General features: G+C 36.5%; 2 protein-coding genes and 1 pseudogene across 2 annotated transcripts; 2 read left to right on the plus strand and 1 right to left on the minus strand.

The window, feature by feature from the left end:
* Positions 1-6,798: 6,798 nt before the first annotated feature.
* Positions 6,799-8,307, plus strand: LOC18036811 (mitogen-activated protein kinase kinase kinase 18). Its single transcript, XM_006425846.2, has one exon. It carries the CDS (start codon positions 6,949-6,951, stop codon positions 8,047-8,049), a length of 1,101 nt encoding a protein of 366 aa, XP_006425909.1. The 5' UTR covers positions 6,799-6,948; the 3' UTR covers positions 8,050-8,307.
* Positions 8,308-10,723: 2,416 nt separating this feature from the next.
* LOC18036812 lies at positions 10,724-12,233 on the minus strand. Its single transcript, XM_006425847.2, has 3 exons — positions 11,596-12,233; positions 11,280-11,465; positions 10,724-11,172 (listed from the first exon to the last, which is right to left on the minus strand). The coding sequence occupies exons 1-3, from the start codon at positions 12,076-12,078 to the stop codon at positions 10,888-10,890; spliced, it is 954 nt and encodes a 317-aa protein (XP_006425910.1). The 5' UTR covers positions 12,079-12,233; the 3' UTR covers positions 10,724-10,887.
* A 4,272-nt stretch (positions 12,234-16,505) lies between these two features.
* LOC112097083 lies at positions 16,506-16,682 on the plus strand (annotated as a pseudogene).
* Positions 16,683-16,890: the final 208 nt, after the last annotated feature.

A 16,890-nucleotide genomic window follows, 5' to 3' on the forward strand; every position in this document is an offset into this window, starting at 1 on the left:
TGGCTGACACTTATCTGTAGCCTTGGATATGAATCTGCTCAACGCCGCCAACCTCCCCGTGAGGCTCTGCATCTCCTTCAGGTTTCGAGGAGACGTCATTTGCACAATCGCCTGGATCTTCTCGGGATTTGCTTCAATCCCCCTATGGCTCACCATGAATCCCAGGAATTTCCCGGACTCGACCCCGAAAGCACACTTCTCCGGGTTGAGCTTCATCTTATACTTCCTCAAAAGCTCGAACGTCTCCTCGAGATGTCTGACATGTTCCTTCGGGACTTTGGACTTGGTGATCATGTCGTCCACGTACACCTCCATGGTTTTCCCGATCAAGGGCTTAAAGACTTTATTCACCAGCCTTTGATAGGTGGCCCCAGCATTCTTGAGACCGAATGGCATCACCCTGTAACAGAACAGACCTTGGTTAGTGATGAAAGCCGTGCTCTCCTCATCCGGCTCGTACATGGGGATCTGGTTGTATCCCGAGAATGCGTCCATGAAGCTAAGCAGACCATGTCCAGCCGTTGAATCTACTAGCTGATCGATCTTTGGTAAAGGGAAGCTGTCTTTTGGGCACGCCTTATTGAGGTCTGTGAAATCCACACACATCCTCCAACCAGGGGCTCTGTTCCTCCCTTGCATGTCATCAATTATTTGCGCTAGCCTTCGCACTTCCTCCTCCAGCTGTCCTGCGCGACCAGGGTCGCGCGCTGCAGCTTGATCCCGCTCTCGCTCTGCATCATGTAAGTGTTGCCTCAGTTCTGTTTCCTCTGCGTTCACCACCCCGTCGCCCCCGTCACAAGTCTGTCTTACCGGGGACTGCTCTCTTTCTCTATGAAATTCTCCCCGCAGAGGTACGTTACCTCTCTCACCGCCAAATCTCCCAGCGGTTCGACTTCTCTCCGCACTATCGGTACCTGGTGCCGCTCCACCGCCTCTCACCCTTCCCTCTTGGGTTACCCTTCGCTCGTTCCGCAGCTCATGCAGGATGGTTGTCAAGGTTTCCATCTGCTTTTCCATTCGCTCCATCCGGTCGAACATGACTTTTTCCCGTGCTTCGCTGATCACCTCCCTCAGCGTCACGGAATCGTTAAGCCTTATGTCACCCCCTTGTGCGCTACTTCCTCCTATCTCCATTGACTTTCGCTTACTCCACCCCTCTTCTTGCTACCGACAGAAGCTTTTTGCTCTGGATCCCCACAGACGGCGCCAAAATGTTGATGCGAGATTCCGGTTCTCCTCGTTCTACGACCAGGATCCCTGCTCGATCAACTCTACCACGACCAGGAGGTCTCCTAGTAATGCTTCTTCTCCGGATGTCCCTGCACACACAGACAAGTCAGAGTACGCCGGTTGTTCTCCCGGCGCAAACCCTCCGACGCTCAAGTCAGATATGAAGGTTCGGGGAACGCTTGCCACAGGTCTTATGGCTTTTTTGTGGTTTTCTCTTTTATCTTAAAAATGCTAACCCTTTTACCTTCGTTGGCTACCTTTTTATAGGCTTCCTCTGAATCTCAGTCTTCCGCTCTTTTCGAGACGGTATGGGACTCCAACTGCTGCGTTATGGGCAAAACATGGGATCTAGCGTGTTACGCCACGGTTCAGGGGAAAGCGTGGCTGCCACGGCTCTGTGAGACCTTGCGTGTTACGCCACGGTTCTGGGGAAAGTGTGGCTGTCATGGCTCCGTGAGATCTTGCGTGTTACGTCGCGGTTCTGGGGAAAGCGTGGCTGTTGTGCCTAGGTTCTCGTGCTGGAGAGCGCGTCTTGCCAACTGCCGTCGACCGGGTCTCCTCGCCTCTCGGTCTCTAGCCGGAATGGCCTCATGCCTTTTATAGGAATTGGCCTCGCGGACGACAACATCGTGGACGAGCAGGATGTTTCTGCTCCTGTTCTTCCACGCGCCAGGCTTTAACGGAAAACACCGGTGCGCAGAACTCCGCCATCAGATGTCTGCTCGTCATTCCTGGTCCCTTCGACGCATTTGTCCCAAACAGTATCCCTCCCAAACACCATTCATCAAATTTTCTCGACAACATGAAATGCAAAGTTCCAATAAAACTGGGATAGGGAGAGAGAGATGATGAGATAACGTAGTGAGTGGTAAACATGGTTGGGTCCCAAGGCTGAAAATATGGTGCCAGCAACACAACAGATAATTAAATAAATAAATAAATAAATTATACGATCTCTCTGACTCTAGTGGAAAACGTGCAAGAGGCTGGGGGCAGCAGAGCCAGAAAAATTATGTACTTATCTTTGATTCGTATGTACAGAGTGATTGCTGGTGGATTGATGACCGCAATTTTGCAAGTTGAGGTACTCTGATTACTGAATGAATTATAGAAAGTTGCAAAGCCATGCTGAATAAAATTTGCAGCAGAGGATGAACTGAACCAACTCCCACCACGCCCACTTTATTTGCTCACGACAGTTACAAGCATTAACACCAGTTCAATGATTCTGCTTCCTGCATGTGCTGCCGTCTTTTTGCTTTATCCACCCACATATATATATATATATATATTTTTTTTTTAATTTTTGATCCTGTTCAGTATTAAAGTTCTGTAATTTAAAAAAAGTTATAACTGTTTAAAAAATATATAATTATTAAATAAAAATTAATAATTTGTAATATATATAAATTTTAAATAATAATTTTGATAATATTATTAAAGTATAATAAATTTTACATGATATAAGTAAAAAAATTATATAAATATAATTTTTAAATTATAACAATTAATGTTTACCAAATATTTTACAGTTATAATTTTTAAGTTATAACTATCCCAATATAAATTTCAAACACACCCTCCTTATACACGATAAACAATTATTATCAAACAAAATTCTTTATTCTTTTCCCATTCATTAAGTTTTAGGTTCTGACCTGCAAAGCCTATTGACGGGGGGATTCTTCTTTCTTTAACGTAACAAACCGAAAAAAAAAAAAACAAACGGCCTGCATAAAGAAAAGAAAGAAAGAAAGAAGGGAAAAGATTTTTTATGCATAGCCACATTGGTCACTGTTTGCTAAAAGTTTGGGGGCATGTAATTTTCCTAGCCGATAAAACGTAAGATCGATTTCGATTTACATGCACACCACTAAACGTAAATTCGGATTTCTGTGGGATATGCATATCTTTTCAGCCCTTTTTTTTTTTTTGCCTCTCTATATTCTTCCACGATAGGGCCGGCAATGTTATACAGATAGATTAATTATTTGAATATTATATATATATAATTCACATAATCTGCCTAATACGTGGTAAAGGAGATTGTCTAATCATATATATTTAAACGAAAATAAAATCTAAGAGGGCCGTTTCAAAAAAACAAAAAAAATCTAAGAGGCAGAACTTTCGAAGTGATGGGTCACTGTAATGCGCACATGAGACACGATTGCAGGGATTTGGTGTCTAAAGACAGCTGCATGGATTTGCGTTTATTGAAAGAAACAAAAGCATAAGAAAAAGAGAATCATATGCTAAAAGTTTCCACGGACACGGCCTCTGATGTTGTTATTCTAAAGAGTTGGCGAAGAAATATTTACTGGATCTCTTTTTCTTCAAGTGACAATCAAAAAGGTGTCAAACTCGTTGGAAAATGATAAAAGATTAAAGAAAGAGAGAGAGGGAGGTGGCCATGTAATTAAAAAGGTGTACATATTATTGCACATATTTTTGTTCACATATCAATTATCGTGCAAAATGCAAGATTTTGGGGTGTCGGTGGGCATTTTGTGAATTCACTTGCAAATATGTGTGTCTGATTTTTTTATGTCTCGAGTAGAAGTTAATGTGAATTTACCATTTTTTTCTTTTGCCTTTTTTTTTTTCCCTTGCAGCACTAAGTGGAAAAAGATATTACAGAGTTATAGATTGAAAGCTATAAAACTAAGGGTCTATTTGAAATTAAGCTTAGGTAGCTGTAATTTAAAAATTACAACACTAAACTAATTATTATAGTTTGAAAGTTATGTTAATATGATTTTTTATTTATATAATAAATAATCTATTACTTTTTTAATAATTTTATCAAAATTATTATTTAAAATTTATATTTACTACATACTATTAACTTTTTATTTCATGGTTACAATTTTTGTTTTACAACACTTTAATCCCAAACAAGATATAAAGTGTTTAGTAAACATTTATTTATGCGATTTATAAATTAGGTTGATTTTATACTATACTGATATAACAAAAAATCTATGACATATTTATTATTTTTTTTCAAAATTATTTTTATAATAGCTACAACTTTTTCCATAGCAACTGCAATTAAGCAGCCACTACACCATAATACGAACTAGGCCTATAATTATTTACTATAATTTCATGAATTCATTTAGACTTTTGTAGGGTATGTTTGGCAACTTTTAAAGATTTAATTAAAATACAGTTTTAAAAGATTAGAAAAATGAGAAACTGAATAATAATTTTTTTTAAAAAAAAAAACTTTGTCGCTACTAGGTACAGTCAATTGTGGAAAACCGCTCCTTCAAGCTAATTTGTGAAAAAGTAATTCTAAAAGCAAATCAATTGAAAATATATGTACACCATAATGCTAGCATTTTTCAAAACGACATAGAGGAGGTTCACCGTTCATGTATGGTGTCGGTCTTATTTTTTAAAATGGGGAAATAATAAGAAGTATCTTCGTCATCTATGAAACATTTTCTTTAACGTGAATTTATATGAGTAAGTATTAAATAAAATTTCATGTTATCTCTTGAGAGTTAGCGAGTAATTTTTAAGTAGGTTTATTTAACTAGTTACAAGTAATATTTTAGTAGATGCAAGGTAGAAAATAAAAATATATAAATTTATATTATTTAAAGTTTATCATAGTTTAGTGAGTTTGGTATTTTTAGTGCGAATAAAAAAGGTCTTCACCCAATGATGAAAGAGAAATTTCTTTAATTTGTGATTGTTATGAAGTGCAGGATGAATAAACTGTGCAATAAATAAATAAAATTAGTGAGTTTAGTATTTTTCGTAAGAACAAAAAAGTGTTGACCCAATGTTGAAAGGGAAATTTCTTTATTTTGTGCTTGTTCATGAAGTGCAGGCTGAATAAAGTGTGTGCAATAAATAAATAAATAAATAACGATGAGTTTTTTCATGTGACATATTACCTATAACCAATTAAAGAATAAAATTAAGTTTAAAGGCTGAACTAGTCAATTTAGTTCAACTAATTTTAGATGAACCTTTCCACGAAAAATGAAATTCGCAACAATCATCGAATGTTGACAAAGGGTGCGTTTGGGATTGAGGTGCTGTAGCTTTTAAACTACAGCTGTTGTGAAAAAAAACTGTAATTATGAAACAAAAGTTAATAATATATAGTAAATATAAATTTTAAATAATAATTTTGATAAAATTATTAAAGATATAATAAATTTTATATTATACAAGTGAAAAATCATATCAACATAACTTAAAAGCTACAACAGTTAGTGTTTACCAAACACTTTAGTGCTGTAGCTTTTAAACTACAGCTGCTCAACCTCAATCTCAAACGCACCCAAAGGAACACAAATCAAATTATTTCTCCTCGTTATAAGATTAAGAGGAAATGTAAGCCACTTCGGCCTTGGCCGAAGTGGTGGGCTGCTGCCCTCACAAGCATTGTGAGGGCAGCGGTTCTAGCCCCCACAAAAGCATTGTGGGGGCTAAATGTTCTTTATATCCTTCTCCCTTGCGAAATGCAAGTGGAGTATGGACATCCTCTCCTGTGAGGGGTTATTTGTATTGGACATGTACTTCATAGAATTCATTGTAATAATGTAAGTCTCAATCATGTATATCCGATTGTAAATATCAGTGTAATACCTCTGCTACAATAAGCAGTTGTTGTAAATATCTGTGTAATGCAGTAATCTGATGATTAATCAGTCTCAAAAAAAAAAAAAAAGAGGAAATGTAATTTTTTTAAAAATTCTTATTTCATGCTCATTTCTAATTTTATTATGCAATGTATATTTAAATGTATAATTATTTATTAATACTTACACACAAGAGGAATATTATTAAAAGAGTAAAAGAAATCTTAGACACCTTAGAAGACCGAGTAATAGAAGTTTGAAACAACTACAACTGCAACGACCTTATCCATATAAATACGAAATGTCAGCCTGTGCCAAGAGAAAATGACCAAAACACGTCAAATTTTGCAATTTGACCACAAATTGCATTAGCCGTAAAGACAAATATAATTATCTTTTACCCCCACATCGGAGAAAAAATTAGCTTCATTTAATAATAATAATCTCATTTTACCCCATATCGGAGAAAAATTAGCTTCCTCAATTTTAACGACCTTCATTAAAAAAAGAAGAAGAAGAGAAAATATCGTAATACAATCTTAGCATCATAATAATAATAATAATAATAATCTCATTTTACTCATATCCGAATATTCTCAAAATAATAAACAAAAGGCATGGTTTATTTAAAAAAAAGAAAAAAAAAATATCTGCAGGGATCCACTCCACCTAACAATATCAAAGGAAGGAAGGAAGGAAGGAATGAACCACGTTTCATGTAACTGGGATCCCCCCAGTTTCCGTCCAAAGTCTGAAAACGAGTCCTAAGCAGGAAAATACCCTCGCCTTTCACGTGCATTAACTGTAGAGAGCTAGCAAATATTGAATCAAATACCAAAATTAAAAAAACTACTAATAAGTAGTAACTTTATTAAAAAAATATTAAATATTTTTTAATATATTAAATAAAATAAAAAACAAGGAATCTCGTTTAGTAATAACAGTTAGTATAAATACTTAAGAAGACTTGTTATTGTTGCCAACAGTTTTTGTGTTGCGTACGTTCTTTCGCTCGCTGGTGTCCTCTGTTTTCTTTCTTCTTTTTAATCCCTCAAACTCAGGCTCGAGATAAAAAATTAGCTTTACAAAAATAAAAAAACCCTCCCTGACGGCAATGGAGTGGCTTCGAGGAGACGTAATTGGTCATGGAAGTTTTGGGAGTGTGAATCTTGCAAAGGCCTCAAAGGTTTCTTCTGAGTTTCCATCTTTAATGGCAGTGAAATCTTGTTCTGATTGTCCGTCCAGTAGTGTTACTTTGAAGAACGAAAAGGAGGCGCTTGATCAGATTGGTATTTGCCCGCAAATCGTGAGATGCTTTGGCGATGATTACAGTTTTGAGAAGGGCGAAAGATTTTATAATCTGTTGTTAGAGTACGCTTCCAGAGGGAGTTTGGCTGATCGCGTGAAGAAGCAAAATAACGGTCGTTTACAAGAATCAGATGTCAAGAGATACACAAGGTCGATGCTCAAAGGCCTGCGACATATTCATTCAAAAGGGTTTGTTCACTGCGATATCAAGCTTCAAAACGTGTTGGTTTTTGACAACGACGAGGCCAAGATTGCTGATTTTGGGCTGGCCAAGAAATCTTCGTGTGATGGAGAACGGTCAGAGAGTTTTGAGTGCAGGGGCACGCCTCTGTACATGTCACCGGAGTCAGTGAACGAGAATGAGTATGAGGCTCCTTGTGACATATGGGCTCTTGGTTGCGCTGTTGTCGAGATGGCTTCCGGGAAACCCGCCTGGAATCACAAGCAAGATTCCAATGTCTTTTCTTTATTGATTAGAATTGGGGTTGGTGATGAATTGCCCAACATTCCTGGGGATTTGTCCGAGCAAGGTAAAGACTTTTTGATCAAGTGTTTTCTTAAGGATCCCAAGAGGAGATGGACGGCGGAGATGCTCCTGAATCATCCATTCGTTTGCGCTGATGATCAGACCGGTGATGATGGCGGTATTCATATTCATTCATCATCGTCACCATCATTAAAGGGCATCAAAGATGAAAAGTTTTCGCAATCGCCGAGGAGTCCTTTTGGGTTTCCAGAATGGGTTTCAGTTCAATCATCATCATCAGTAACAAGTTCGCTCAATTCTCCCTCGTTTGATTCATTTTTATCTTCTCGAGATTGCTTGCTGGATCGGATTAGAGTTCTGGCGGGTGATGACGAGAGGCCCAATTGGTCAGATTCAGAGTGTTGGGTCACAGTGAGATGAATTGAATTCCCACTTAAAAGCGGCACGATTCAAGCAACTTGGAGATTCTTTTTTAGTGACATCAAGGGTTTCTTGTAATTGTTGCTCAATTTGTTCATTTATTTGTAACCGTAAATGAGTAGGAGAAACAGAGAGATGGTTAGTTTAACCAGCGACTGACGTTAGAGTTTATAGAGTGGTTCTGACTGGGCAATCAAGTGGCTGAGTGTACAGTGAAGATTTTTTTTTTTATTGAATTATATATATCATTTGAATTTACAGGACATAATTATACCAGATTTTTTTTTTCCTTTGATCTGCTTACAATGTGTTATCAGTTATGATAGCAGTCCTGTCCCACGAGTGCATTCAAATTTGATTCAAAATCTCAAGCTATCATATCATATAATCTGATCATGAATAAAAAATGAGAAATACAGTAACATACCGGAAGATTTCAATCTTTAGAAGGGTTCGATTATATTAAAACCGCTCTAAAATAGAATACGCGTTTATAACCACACGATCAAAATTATAATGAATTTTTACTACTTATTACTTTACATGTGTAATTGAAATTCGTGCTCTATCATAAATTAATTTCAACATAGCCATAGCCTCTTTCAAATTATGCTTTCTGGTGTTATATTCTCAAATTGTATGATCTAATTGCAGGAATCAGTAGCATCCCACTTGTATCTATTTCCAATTTTATTAGTACCAGTTAGTACCAGCCGGCAGCAGTAGCAGATAATATAACAGACGAAACAGTCCCATCAAATACAGCTCAGTGCATATTTATTAAATTTTTTTTTTTCAAGAAATTAGTTTCTGGTATCTGTTACTTTGAGTCTTTAAAGAAGTGATTGAATATAAATGGCGTGAGGCATGTTATATACGTGCTATCAAATAATTGATACAATAGTTAAATCTTAAAAGCAGCCAAAGATAGACCGTACCTTTCACTCGAAAACCAGTCGGGAATTGGCGAGCCATTTTTCGATTTTTTTAATGTACATAATTATTAATAATCAGTTTGAGACACGAATAACCAATGGATTAAACTGCGTCCCATGCGGTGCACATTTGTTGATTACCCTTCAAAAATTGTGAAACATGAGATTCTCGTAGTCTTACTTCTTAAATTATGTTAATGTTGCTAATTGACAAAGGCGTGCGATTAGATTAACAATTAAGATTAGTGGTAGGGTATGAAGAGAGAGAAGCACACACGTAAGAAAGAGAGACGAGAGAAAGAACATTCAATCTGGGTTGTTGAAAGTTTTATATTTATATTAGTTAGAGAAATTTAACTTCTATAAGTTGTCCAAACATAATTCTTTTAGAAAAATATGTTTCAATATGATAGTTCATTCCCATTAGTGATTATTAGGCTTTTGTTAAAGTTTCAAATAAAATGGTGATATTTGACTTCTTAATATATCTCTTCGGTACTCATTTCTCAATTCATATTTTTTATTTCCATAATTGCCGTTATTAAAGAATAGATATTTTTCTTCTCTCACAAGCTCTCAATTGATTAACTTCTCATCTCTCTCATTTTTTAAAATTGATTTACCATTTGAATTAAACTGTAACTTTAAATAACATCTTAAATTGAAATTAAACAAAATTTCATGTTATCACAAAAAATCAAAACCAATATCATCAACAACAATAAACCCGCCGCTTGTTCATCAAATTTAATAAAATTCAATATTAAAATTTACTATATATTGGTGGAGATGACCCATCAATGGATTGATGGTGAAAAAGATAAGTAGTGGCGGTGAAAAACTTGTTATTGATAGAAATAGGCAGTGGGATAATAGTCATGCTAGAGAGAAGGGAGGCGGGGGGGGGGGGGGGGGGGAAGGACAGAGAATGAAATAAAATAATATTTTTTAATGTTAAATAAGTACAATTTTAAAAGGTAATAAGATAAATTAAAAGGTGAGAGTTGATGAGATAATTTGAGGTGTGAAATATCATTATCCTTTGAAATATGTTTGGTTGCTTTTTGACTGTGAACATATTCTCTCTCTCGTAAAATAATGCTTCCGGACATTCTTCTTTAAAATTTTCTTCTAATAAAAATGGCTTCAATATTAAAATCAATCGCTTACCTTTGTAAATGAAAATTTGGTAGTTCGAACGCCAAGTGCTCTAAGCTTTCAGTTAAACCAAAGTTCATTTCAAGGAATCAAATTTAAGATTATGGACCCAACACCACCAGTCTAGGCTTATTTTAGCTGATCCAATAGGCCCAAGTTAGTCCAAAATGCAAGACCAATAGTCTATCTACTCTACAACAAAACTAGGCTTATGTTAGCTGATCCAATTGGGGTCTGCATGACATGAAGTTTGATACATATCAAAATCGAGATGCCATATTGCTTGCTAGTAATTCTCAACATAGGGTGTATCATAAAATCTCTTAAAACTCAAATAAGCACAAAGCCCAAGTAAAAATAGTATCCAAACTATTAGTATAGAAGAAATAGAACGCGTCTAACTTCACTTCTCACCGGGTAGAGAAATTCACAAACCATTGCCAAATGCCAATCATCAACTTTTAGCCTTATGTTTCGTGTAAATCACATGAAAATAAAATCGATATTATTTAATTTTAAGTGTCAGAAACACATTAAAATAACTATATATAAAATATACAATATTATTATTATAACCACCGACTGCTCCTAGATTTCAACCCCTGTCCAGTGCCTGCAATTTCTACTGGCCCAACAAAATCCTGAATCCTCGATTCCCCATGGTTGGGTCAGCTCTGGCACAGTTAGCCCAAACTCTGCAATTGCCATTCACTAGCTCTTGCAGTGTATCAACTTCTTCTGATTTTCAGTGGTAAGTGCACTTGTTTTTCAATGAAATGCCCACGTTCATCTTCTTGGGGTCCATAATGACCGAGCATTCAATTCTCTTATAGAACTTGGGCTTGACTAATCTGCCCAAAACATAAGCTCTTGCACGAACCATGAAGTTCAGTGTCAGTGCCACTGGCTCAACCAGTGCACCATTTAAACTGCTCAGGCTAGCTCCCCCTCCATACAAAGGAATGTGACTTCCCTTCATCATGACTGTAACTGATCTCTGGCTCTTCCTTGATTGATAAAATTTAGGTATCTGTAAGCACCAATTAGATAAATCATATGAACATAAAGTTAATAATAATAATAAAATAAAATAAGTTCTAGTATAGAGGTAACTAAGCGTAGTAATTGCATCTATACCGTCCCAGTGGCTACAGTGAGCTGAGAATAGTATAGATCTAGAGGCGTTGACGTAACATGGACACCAAAAAATGTAGCAGTGTTGCGAAATGTGAATTTGACAGTGCAATTCACCGTCACCATTTGAGTTGCTACTCCAGAGAAATCCGCACCAGCTTGGACGACGAATTGATTAAATGAAATGCTCTGCAACCAAAATAACAGATATGATGTTCCCTTTTCACTCAAATTAATGAAAGAAAAAAAAAGGGGAATTAGGTTAATATAAGACGTGAATTATTAATGAATGCAAGAAATATATATAAATGAATCTGACCTTCATTCTGATGGTGGGCTTTTGAGGCTTACTGGCACCCCACAAGATCAAAGAAAACATAGAGAAAAGTACTATGAATCCCACAACAAAAGTGAGAAGATAGCAACGTCGAGAAAGGGCTCTGTGTATGGTTTCTCCGTCGAGAAGCCCCTCCTCTTCAATGGCGTCAAATTCCTTCCAGGGCTTCCGGGACTTGCGTTCATTCTTGCGTTGGTGTTGGGGCTTGAGGGAAGCAGAGAGGCGAGTGGAGGATGACTCGCGGGATGAGTGAGGACCAAGCGAAGAGTTGGAGTGAGAGTGAGGGGGTGACCCCATGGGGCTGAGCACTGGAGTTGAATGGAAAGAGTTCGTGGTTTTCTCGCCATCGTGGGAATCTCTTGACGGGCTCTGCACGTAGTAGACTGGTCGACGAGGGGATCTTATGGGTGAGGATTGACTCAGGCTGCTCGCCTCCGAGTCTGTTTTTGAGAGCTGAGCTGACATTATTGACGTTGTTCGATCTATCAGTATTGGTGTTACTGCAACTGCAGGCGCCGCTTACGGTTTTGCAGAAAATGAACAAGCTTGTTCTAGAGAAGAGTACTTCTGAAGATTGTGTTACTAATATTGAAAAGCGATCTGTATATTATTGTATTATATTTACTGGTTACTGTGTAAGATCTCAGATTCTCAAATAATAAATAACGTATATAAATACGTATATGCTTCAGTGGCGCACGTTGTGGTGTGTATTATTTAATGTTATCAAAGTCTTGTTTCTTAAGTTTGTAATGAATGATAGAAGGTGGACTTTTACAGAGAGTGACGGCACCTGCCTGGTTGATGCTCTTTGTATTGATTTAGTGTCAACTTTCATCATTTTTTTTCTCCATGGAATGGTGAATATTGAAGAAGCTAGCTACCTAGTGGCCATCTTCATTTATTGCCCCAACGTGATTTGCATACTTTCTTCCGGGTTCGATGAGATTTGGGGTTTTGTTTTGCTCAGTAAATTGTCTAATTTTTAATAACTCCACCGAAACGGAAAAAACGTTAACCAGATCACGTGCCTTACTCGCAACAATTAGGTTGACCTATTGGCTTATGATAAATGGCATATTATCTGCATAAGTTGATAACCTCAAAGGTTAAGATCTAACAACATTGCTTCTAGGTCGAAGATCTACCTTCAATTTTTTGGCCAAGCTAGATGGCTTTGCCTTGTACGAGACTGAGGCCATGCTACATTACTCATGGGTTTGCGGGTCTTAGGCCGTGGGATCATGGTGAGAGCCAACCACCCAATTTTGATTACAGCAGCTACAAAATCCCCGGATGAAACGTGTAAAAACACATTTTATTAGTTTTGAGAGTCAAACGGAGATGTGGATGAAGAGGACTATTTGGTCACGTCTTGTAAAGCTGAACTTATTGTAGGACACGACTGCATGAATAGTTTCATGAGCATACAATTTTAATCCTAATTATGCACAAGAATCTTTATCCCAACAAATAACCCTTATTCATAGAGAAAATCTCAAACATATTGTTTAAATTTTTACTAAATGGTCGAGCACATTGAGAAAACTTGATTGATCTTTCTTTGGGTTAGGAATTTCACCAGACCACGTGTAGTAAGGATTGACTCCTTCTCAGTTGAAATAAGGTCAGACCTAATTGAAAATTCAAATTTAGTAGTTCACAATCTGCCTAATTCTATTGTGTGATATGAAGAGTAAGGTTTAAAAAGCATTCAGGCGTTAAAAAGCACTCAGGCGTTAGTATGGCCTAAATATTACAACTTTAACTATGGTTATTATTTAGTTGAGCAGACGATTTAGACCAAAACAATAATAGCATCTGTTGCGAATAGTAGTGTGGTAGTAGAGTTTAAGAGTGAATAATAGAGAACCAATAATTTAATATTAATGTTCTGTGATTGTTGTAACATGGAAATTGTGATTAAGAAAAATGTTAGAAAATAATGTTTTTGGAAAATCAATATAGAAAATGTGTTCGGAAACTGTATTCAGAAATACTTCTTTAAACGAATTTGAAATTTTTTATTTTTTATTTAGAAGAATTCTAAAAATATTTTCTTGAAAATTGATTGTTTGAAAATGCCCACTGAAATGATGGCTTCAATTTCAACCATCTTCATTGACCAAAAAACTAAGTGAAGAAGCAATTCATTACATGCATGTTTGAATTTAATTTTATACGTGATTTGTTAATGCATTAAATTTACAAATTCATTATGTGCATTTAGTTTGGTGCATGCTTGCATTTAAATTTATGCATGCTTTGCCTATGTATTAAATTCTCTGGTGAACATACTTTCCACATTGTCAACAATATGCATTCAATTACTAACAAGCGGGTAGATCAGCTGGCATTGAGTTGTTCTATCTTAACCAATGTCCTCGGCTCGAGGGTTGGGAATGTAGCTCTGTTAAAATACTTGTTGGGAGAGCTTTGCCGCCCTAGTAGTTTTACCTGGCTCGAATTTGAATTATTCGGGACTTAATGTGGTCTTCAGATACCAGATGGTTTAATGCGCCGAAAACAATATACATTCAGTTGTGATGCATGTTCCTCGTAGTGAAACTCTTGGGCTATTAACTATTTACTTTTAGCTCTTAACTCATTGAATTTTAATTCGAAATAAAAATAAATAAATAAATAATTGACACATGTGAATAACCAATGTACGTATGTAATTTAGGATTTAGTTTTTTTTTAACTATATCTATTTTTTAGAATGATTAGCTTTCTACTAGCTTGTTTCACAAGGTAGCATCTTATGAGTGAAGGTTGCCTAATGGGCTTAATTAAGATTTCAATGCGAATTAAACCTCCCTCTAGTATATCGGTATCTTCCAAATCACAATTCACAATGGTCACACTAGCACAATAACTTGGGTCCATCATAAAATACGTATTTTATAAGTCAAACTAAGTCTTTGGGCGATTTTTAGCGATCTTCAGCAATCATACATGTGTAATACTTAGATTATTAATTGTCACTATATTAACAGTTAGTGACAGAATATTCTGAGATTGCTACATTATAATAATTGCTTTAGCTGAATCCACAGTTTATTGGAGATTATTTGTGTTTTAGACTGTAGTTACAAATGGACTTCTGACTTCATGCTTGCCTTCAGCATCTACCCAATTAACTCAGAGAACCAAGAACTACTAATTTTTCATCACTTTTGGGCGCTGTAAAATCAACTTTAGCTTCTCTTCTCACACTTGTGTTTGAAAATCAACTTCGCCGGCAGAACCTTCTACTTAAAGCCTCTCATTGGCATCACCTTAACTGAATAATCTGCATCTGCATCTCCGAAAATTTTCAATGTTCTCTGAAAAGGTTGCACAAGTTTTCTGCCGCGAGATGTACTATTTCTATTGGAAAAGCCAATAAAAGATGGGTAATTCAAGTCTAAAGATGAGTTTGAACAGTTGTAGTAGGTAGATGATTTAGTAATCATCTGAATTTGTTTCGCAGTGTAGTTCATCCCACTTAGAAGCTTTACACAATCCTTTGCCGTTCCATCATAAATGAGGACAGGGTACAATGCCTTGTTAGGATGGATGTATGACCAGCACCCACTGCAAAAGGACTTGTTGGTTCATTATACTCCCCACGATCTTTTATTGTGCCAATTGCATTATCAAATGGATCAGCTGTGGTGATCATGGCAGATCGATCGGATGGCTCTGTACGAGTTGCTTTGCCATTGTTGAGATAAATATGATATAATTAATCATCAGCTAGCTCAGCAGCATTTGATCCTTTCCCTTCCAGGTAGTGAACGCTGGATTTTCTTGTGTAACTTCAGCAGCAGAGTTGTTTGCGTCATCAGAAAGAAATTGATCTGGACACTGCTTGGAGCTATCAAGAAGATCTTCAAGTCCATTGATCGATCGAGATTGACTGGTGAGGTAAAAGTAAATGAAGAAACAGAGGATACTGTGCTTGGATTAGAGCTTGAAGCAGCCATAATAGCTTGTAGATCGAGCTCTGATACCAAGTTAAAGTTCGAGAGCTTGTTTGATCAATGAGAAAATGAAAGAAAAATTCAGAGAGTTGAGAATCATTTCAATATGGTTTATTAACTGAATTTGTTTAGCTGCATGAGTATATAATATATACAGCAGTCTCTAATCTTCTACAGTCCCAAATGTATGCTGCTATTGTTAAAATGGCTTGCAACTAACTCTAGCCAGGTCAGCTTCCACGTCATTATTGATAACAAACTCAACTTAACTAACTAAACCAAAGATAACGAACTTAGCTTAGCTATTTAAGCTGGCTGGATGAGCTGATGATTAATTATATCATATTTATCTTAACAGCCATTAAGATGTTTGTGTAATCACAATTCCTGCTCATGACACGTGGTTGCATTTCTTTAACTTTCCTAAAGAATATATCTGTGGCAACTAGGAAGCCCATTTATCTGAGATTCCAAGCTGTTGACAGCAGATTTACTCTGTTTTTTTAATGGATTTCAAGCTGATTCTAAGTAACTGTCAAGAAACGGATTAATGGGAGAATTCCTAATTTATTTACCAACTTCAAATTCATATACCCTACATTTTTCATCCTAAATAAATTGAACCCTTAAATATTTTCATGGTTCTGATATCATCTCTCCATATTATGAATGTTCATATTTTTATTATTAGCCTTAAACTAATTACCGACTATACTTACTCTTAGTTTATAGTTTTTAGGTGTCTAAGGGCGAAGAAAGCGCAACTTGAGCTCTTTCAGGCGTTCTTCCCTAGCGAAGATAGTTCAAGCCACAGGCACAAAACCTTGATAGATCTATTTTCAATATCCCGGCCACATCGACTACGATAAGGAAAAAGGCAACGAGTAATTTAGTATAAAAAACGTAGCTTTCCCATTGCAACTTATGCCTCTCTCGGCCTTATGGCTTAAGATCAAGTGTAATATTTGTTCTTATCAGTATGATTTCCCACATAATATTAAATTGATTTTTGTAGGAAGGGCCGGCCATTGTAGCTTGCTTATTGGGTCTGACGAGCGTTGCCCGCGCGCTGCACTACTGCAAGGGCCCGGTGCACCCCGGCCAAAACAAATGTCAAACGTTTTTAAAGATGATTTATTTTAAAACCTGAACTATAACATGAATGCAAATTGTAGAACAATACAGTAGATTCTAGAGTATTTTTATTATATTGTGTGTATTTATCTAAAAAAGTATGAGATATGTATATTTATTTTATAATTTATAATTATATGAATGTAGTATAATACTGGTACTCTAAAATCTCTCC

Source organism: Citrus clementina, unplaced genomic scaffold (assembly GCF_000493195.1).
Source record: "Citrus clementina cultivar Clemenules unplaced genomic scaffold, Citrus_clementina_v1.0 scaffold_7, whole genome shotgun sequence".
Lineage (NCBI taxonomy): Eukaryota > Viridiplantae > Streptophyta > Magnoliopsida > Sapindales > Rutaceae > Citrus > Citrus x clementina.